This window comes from Morone saxatilis, unplaced genomic scaffold, assembly GCF_004916995.1.
Source record: "Morone saxatilis isolate NCDOM2014 unplaced genomic scaffold, NCSU_SB_2.0 Contig15, whole genome shotgun sequence".
NCBI lineage: Eukaryota > Metazoa > Chordata > Actinopteri > Moronidae > Morone > Morone saxatilis.
In genome coordinates this window covers 907,912-915,245 of record NW_023339707.1, presented here as the reverse complement: position 1 = coordinate 915,245, position 7,334 = coordinate 907,912, and the positions used below count along the sequence as shown (strand labels likewise).

The following is a 7,334-nucleotide window of genomic DNA, read 5'->3' as shown; positions in this document are numbered from 1 at the left end:
GTGGGACTGGGTTCAAGGGATTTGTTGACATACTGTTGTAAATGTCTTTTTTCCCACACTGTTAGGTACAACTATATGTCATTGTGTTGGAAAATCTCAATAAAAAGATTTGGAAAAAACATTTTCGCAACTTTTCCAGTTTGGGTTTGGAAGGCAGACACCCTCTTCACATTTAAGAGTAGGCTTAAGACTCTTTGATAAAGCTTATAGTTAGGGCTGGATCAGGTGAGTCCTGAACCAGTTCCATTATTATTATAGCTGTTATTGTTGCTATTATTGTTGCTGTGCATCTCTGTCTCTTTCCCTCTCTCTTCCTACTAAAAACTACCCCCTGGGGTTAAAGTGTCCCTACTTGGGAATCAGTAACTTGTGTTTCCCCTTCAGTTAAACAGGGTTTAGTGTAATATGATGTGGATGTGTTATAGGCTGTCCATACAAAGGTTTTTGGGCAGGAAAACTAATATTTGTTTCAATAAAATGACAAATTTCCAGCTGCTTTCATTAACTTACAGAGGAAGTGTTCTGCACACACACACACACACACACACCTTTCTCCATGTACTCGGTGATGATATAGATAGGCTCCTCCTTGCTGACCACAGCATGGAGTCGGACCAGTTTGTCATGCTGTAGAGTCTTCATCAGGTTGGCCTCCATCATAAAGGCTTCCACGGACATGCTTCCAGGCTTCATGGTCTTCACTGCCACCTTCGTGTGCTTATTGTACGTGGCTTCAAACAAAACAACAAGAATCAGAAAGTGAACCTTTGGTTTCTCCATCGATACCCGCATTCTGAAATGATTCACATCCGTCTCACCCATCCAGACTTCTCCGAACTGGCCAGCACCAAGCCTCTTCTCCAGTTTTAGTGATGATCTGGGGATTTCCCAGGCATCTTTCTCCCAGGGCTTCTCAGGTTTGGGGCTCAGGCATGGGCTGGTCAGGGATTGGCAGAGGCCATCTCCCTGCTCTGGAATGAACAGAGAAAATATTTAATGATTTGATTTTGTGTTTGATTTGATGTATTTGAGGTTCATTTTATGCATTGATTTTATATAATATATTCCATAAGTTGCTCTTATTTGTGGGGAAAATTACACAACTTCACAAATAATAATATACTAAAAGCACTTTCATGCTGATATTAAAGAGCAATACCATTCATCACTCAATGACCCTGACAACGTTTCACATATGTTGATGTATTAAAGTGCCCAGCAGAGTGCGCTGTACGTCAATAAGCATCAGTGTTGGAACAGAACGGAAGTTTCTCTTTTCTGACACACCTGAGAAAACTAACCCCTTACAGAATGACTGAGGATTTCTCATCATTTTAATAATGGCAAAAACTCAACTAGACTTCTGAAAGCTGTGAGGAGGTCTGAACTGTGCCAGCAGTAAACTCACTCTTGTAATGGCTGACCAGCTCCTGCAGGGTGCTGAAGGTGTTGCGGGGGGAGATGTAGAACCCTCCGTTGTCCAGCGTGCGGATCTTATAATGCTTCACCGTGTCACCAGACCGGGGGTCGCTGTCCATGACAGACAGAGAGTAGCTGCCTGTGATGAAAGAGAAAGAAACCAGAGGTTACCATGAGACCTGAAGGGGATTTCTAAATGCTGATGCCAGTACTTTTTCACACAAGAGTTCATGTTTTCGGATGATTCAACATTTTAAAACTTTGATGTGCCAGGAAACTACAGGTTACAGACCAAAATAGGACATTTGAAGCGGCACTCAAGTGATTTCACTTTCAGTTCATTTAGGGGGGCTGCATTTTTCTTTTGCACCTCCAGGTTGTAATGCAGGCTTTTTGTTAAACATTTAAAAAGTCACCCAATTGCTGAGGACAAAATCCTCATGATCCTCTTTTTAAAACTTTAGAAAGCTCCCCCCAGAGCCAAGGGTTTTCACAGGCTGTGTAGTGCTCATGTGTAAAACAGTCCTGCACAGAACAAAAGATTAAAGATCAAAAGTCTTTCTCACAGGATATTTTGACACCTAAATCAGCTCATATTATCAACCTTTTTTTTTTATGTGAAAGCCACAAGCTCAGCACATTGTCCCTGAGGAAACAGCACAGGCAGCTACAGCAGGAGCACAGGCACTGCGGCGATTAACAGATACTTTTCCAAGAACACAACTTTAGAATTCTAGACACTGGTGGGCAGGGTGATCGCCCCCAACCTGGTGCCTCCATGTTTGAAAAAAAATATGCAAAAGCAACCTCTATCATGCCCCTATGGTAGATAAAATACGATGAAGTGGTTGACCTTCCAGTGTAGAAAACGGTGTTTAAGTGCCCTATAGGGTGCCCTTTCAGTGGAAAAAGACAAGATAAAAGTTGTTTCACCATAAATACATCACAACTCTCTGCAAGATGGTGCCCTTTTAAATTTTTTTGCCCCTGCCCCTCAAACAGCCTGAGTCTGCCTGTTCTACAGCAGCAACTGCAGAGGTCAAACTGCTTGATCCGTCAGACGGGGTTCTTACTGTCAAGAAATTCTCTTTACTGCTGCTTCCACTGATCCACTAAAAGAACAGATCATCTGTTTTATTTTACTCACCCTTGGTGGTCTCGCTGTCTCGGATCATGAAGGATCCCACTTTGTTCCCAGGGGCCAGCAGCTGCCTCTCAGCATCTTTCCTGCTTACACCCTTAAAGAACCACCTCAACAACAGGAAACAGATCAGTTAGTACAGAAACATCTCAACGGCTCCTCCAGCACAAACATTAATTTTCCACTTATATCGTGTGCTTTGTTTCACACTACACAACAGGTAAATGATACTGCTGCTATATACAGTAAGGCAAATGACCGATAAAAGCAATAATAATAATAATAATAGTGTAACTAATGTAATGTAATGTAATTTGTCAGACTCTCTAGACTAGGGGTTCCCAAACGTTACCATGCCAACCCCCCAAATACCATTAGCTTATGGCCAGGGCACCCATTTTGCAAGATAATAATAACAGGGCAAATGAAAAAAACAACAACTTCTGAAACATTTGAAAATGTTGTATATTATTCTAAATTATATTTTATAAAAAAAGATAACCAGCCATGAGCAGCTGGTAACTGTGTTGTAAGGTTAGCTAAACTAGTGTCTCAGAGAGCTCTCTGGTGTCTGTGGCAGAGTGTCAGGCTAACGGCTATGTAGAAGGCCAAAGTCTGCAGAGGCGAGACGTTGGTTTTATAGAAGCAGGGATTGTTTCAACCAGTAGAGGGCAATCGCTGTGCATTATTATAGCAAAATATGTGGAATTCAAATACAGATTTGGACCTGAATCAATCAGCAACATTAGTGAATACCCGTATACATAGGTTTTTAGTCATGAGATAACTTTTGTTATGAATTGGCACTATACAAATAAAACTGAAAGGAAATGAATTGAATGGTTTTGGTGTTAGGTTGCTCTTTAATCATATGTGAAAGGGTGGTTTAAATTGATATGAAACAACTAGAAATTATATTATATTTTCGATATCATGTTTTGGGCTGCAGCGAGAGGGATGGAGGGCGGGAAATGTCACCCAGGCCAGCAGTTTGAGATCCCTGCTCTAGACAAGTGAGCTACTAATAATGTATAGAAATATGTTTTCAATGTGAGTCCACTTACTCCTCTGCCTCCAGGGTATCTTTAGCTACATAGTTGCTGGGGATGTAACCTTCCTGACCTGTACTGATCAGCATAGCTCTCCACCACTCCCCCGATCTACAGAGAGAGAGAGAGAGAGAGAGAGAGAGAGAGAAAACCACACAGACAAAGTGTGAACATTTCTTGTGAACAAAGACACACAATTGAAGTGTTGAATGATTGAGGCAGCAAAGAACTCATGATCTTTCTCACTCTTGACTCTTTACTTACTCCTCTAAGATTTTAAGCTTATCTCCCTTCCTGAAGCCAAGGTCTCCTTCGTGAATGGCCTCATAGTCATACAGTGCCATGGCAATACTCTCTCCTACAGGCCAGAAAAAAACAGAAGAGAGAAGCAGAAGGCCTCATGTTGATACATTGTGGTCATGATGCAGTGTAAAATATATCCCTCTTGCATTATCATGTGAAAGCTACATTATATGCTGCGAAAACATCCTTGTAAAACACTTAAAAACCCACTGGATAAACTTGAAAATGATGACAGAGCCCACGCCTGCTTTTCTTGGCTTGCGGAAAGCCGGCAGGAAGTTTCTCATGTGAGTGTACATGGCTGAATATCTGTGAATGTTGTTTTTTTAATGGAAGCACTGCATTTAAGTGTGAGTCTTTCTTTCCCCCCCCCCACACACACACTTTGACTGTATAACTGACTTCCTGGTATGCTTGATAACAATAGAAGTGGGGCTGTGTATTGGTGGCCCGTGTGGTGAGGCGGTGAGGGGCTATCACACGCTCTCCTTCCTCTCTCTCACTTCGGACAGTGTTTCTCTGTGTCTAATGCAAGAACTGATGTAGATGAGTCTGTTTAAAGCATGCTGTTGGCATACTCTGTGGTGGTGTTCGATAGAACATGGTGGGAACTTAGAGACAAACCTGCAACTGACTATTCTTAGTGGTTTTCTAGTGGCATACTTGTAACTTACTGAATGTAAAATACAGAATCAAGTACAGGTGCTTAAGGGTTGCAATACAGACTGTGTAAGTTGAGTATTAAGTACATAAAGATAGTGACTCACCTTCTGAAGAGGTTGCATTGGATGGCATCTTGCTCTGTAAAGAGAAACACAGAGAGACCATGTGGTCCGTATGTATATGTGGTATAAGGTTAAGAGAAGATGTAAATTCCATCAAATATTATTTGTCCATTTTTTATTAATTCTAAGTGGGAAAAAAACTCTCTTGAAGCTGCATGAATTGGCCATTCCTAAGTCTTTTTGCTCTGTGCTCCAAAAAACAGTTGAGCTAGCCTCTCAACCTCCGTTTTAAAGATGGTTAAAAGATAACAGTGACATAGATTAAGTTACATCTTAAGTTAGCTTATGTTAGCATAACGTTAGCTTACTAGCTCACCAGCAATTTATATAAATTAGCAAGCCAGTTAGGTAGACCTTTGCTAACATTAGACAGATGTGACTAGGTAGCTTACAATTGTTTTGTGTTTAACTTTTAACCATCTTTAAAATGTGGTTGTCTGTTTATTGATGACCCTAGCAAATAGCATATCTAAGTAGAGGAAGCAATTATTTTCAAGTCATAGATGACAGCAGCCCATCCAGGTACTTTGGCCTTGCGTCATGCTCCGCCCCTTCTGGGTAAAAGCCGCCCCTCTAATTTGACTGGTGGTTCCGGGATCTTTGCCAATTTGATAGCATAAAATAAAAACACCCTACTGCTTTTTAGCCTTTAGGAGCCAAAATCCTATGGCCAGTAAGGCAAACAATTATGTTGTGTCATTGCCAATCAATGATCTGTGTTATTATATAGAAATAATGCAGAAATAGGGGCAGGGAAGTTTTTCTTGAAATGTTTGCTTATGGTGGGAACTGTTGGGTCTCTGTAAATAATGTGAGTTCAGTCTAGACTGCTCATTGAAAAGTGTCCTGAGATAACTTCTGTTGAATTGGTACTATACAAATAAAGTTTAATTGAATTATTTTGTCTGTCCAACGTTACGTTACTGCAATTACATCGCTGTGGCAAAGTAGAACCGCAGTTTTTTTGCTACGAGCCTAGAGAAGTAGAAAACATGTTGGTCTTATCTCTACTTACTACATTACTTTATTACAAGGTTCATTGTTAGAAAGTAGGTCAGCTCAGTTTATATAATTTATTAAGGTTAAAATTCCCTCTGCTCCACACTGTCAAACCAAACTCTATTCAAAAGAAACAGTTTTATGGTAGGTTTTTTTTTCCACAGTAAAAACGTTATTTACACAATCACTAAGACATCACTAAGATGACTGACATCTACAGACACAATTGGCGCACGTCACTTACTCAGTAACATCATTAACTAACCTGTGTCCTCTGTCCGGGTCCCAAAGTTTAACATTTTCATCCTGTTTGTGGATTGCCTAGAGCCACACATTTCTTTTACTGTCCTTTGTTGATTAGAAAACTAAAGAAAATTATTTTTATTGTTTGAGGTGCAAAATGCGATGCAGCAGCTTTTAGGCATGTGCCACTAGGGCACTTTTACAGAAGGGGGGCATGGTCATTCTGAAGACAAGAAAGTGACGAATGGCTGCTCTCATCTGAAGCATATCTAAGAACAGGAAATACAGTAATTTTTTTCCCAGGGTGGCCAACTCATGACCCGCCCTACTTTGCCTCAGACTGTCTAGTACTTGTTGCCTAGGTTTACGAATGAGGAGTGAAACTAATTAGGGTTAGGGTAAGAATGTCAAGGTAAGCCAATTAGAGGCAGAGCAGGGTTCTTTATGACTTCATCATCCTGGGGAAAAAAATATTGCATATTGGAAAGGAGAATGTTGGCTGAGGTTCTGACCAGGGCTTGCTCAACTGTTGCTGGAGCACAGAGAAAAGAGGAGCAGGACTTAGAAAGGATTCATTTTTGGGCTACTTGCAACAAGCAACAACCTGTAAACATAACACTATCATCTTATTGCAAACATGTTAGCAAAAAGTTGTTTATTTTAACCAAGCGGCAAACTCCATGCCTGGCAAATAAAGCCAACACCGAAGTGCCAAAAACTGCAGTTCCTCTAACAGCCACTTGAGGCAGGCTCAAGAAGTGAGTCAGTCTCCATAAGGCCAAATAATAAAATGCTTTACAGCAGAAATAAACATGTTTACAGCCTGGCACAAAAAATGCTTTTGCTCTCTATAGCTAATTTCCCCCATTCATGACAACTGTACAGGAGTGAATTTTTATATAACTCACCAGTTTAAATTATATTAATGTTTAAAGTTATGTATAATTAAAGGAGTGGCTGCTTTGAGTGACAGGAGGGTACAGTCACAGGCAGCTGTTTTCAGTAACCAGGCTTTATTCAGCCCACAGCTCCACCCACGCACCACCTCTTTGTCCCTTTTTTTTGGCTGCCAAGATGGCGACAGCCAGAACCTACCACACTGAGCTTCACAACGGCTCTCCAGAAACCTATGGGTGACGTCACAGACAGTACGTCCATTTTTAAATATTTAATTTAATTACATTCTATGATTTAAATATCCAGCAGACAGGGAGCAATATTTGCATTCATTTGGGTGTGATTAATATAAGTATAATTTTATTATACTTATTATTAGTATTGTCTTGGAATATTACTCACTACATTAAAGCTGCAGTAATTTTTATAAAAATAGTTTTTTGTCATATTTGCTTAAACTTTCACTATATCCTGACAGCAGTACATGAGACAGATAAT

General features: G+C 40.4%; 1 protein-coding gene across 1 annotated transcript in view; it reads right to left on the bottom strand.

Annotated features, from left to right (window-relative positions):
* Nucleotides 1–7,334, bottom strand: part of hck (HCK proto-oncogene, Src family tyrosine kinase) — a gene marked incomplete in the record, with an annotated part of 23,578 nt that overhangs the window by 4,274 nt on the left and 11,970 nt on the right. Inside the window, 7 exon segments of the mRNA XM_035656829.1 lie at nt 547–731; nt 819–971; nt 1,409–1,558; nt 2,567–2,670; nt 3,625–3,720; nt 3,874–3,967; nt 4,680–4,713. Of these exon segments, the coding sequence (XP_035512722.1) occupies nt 547–731; nt 819–971; nt 1,409–1,558; nt 2,567–2,670; nt 3,625–3,720; nt 3,874–3,967; nt 4,680–4,713 (816 nt within the window).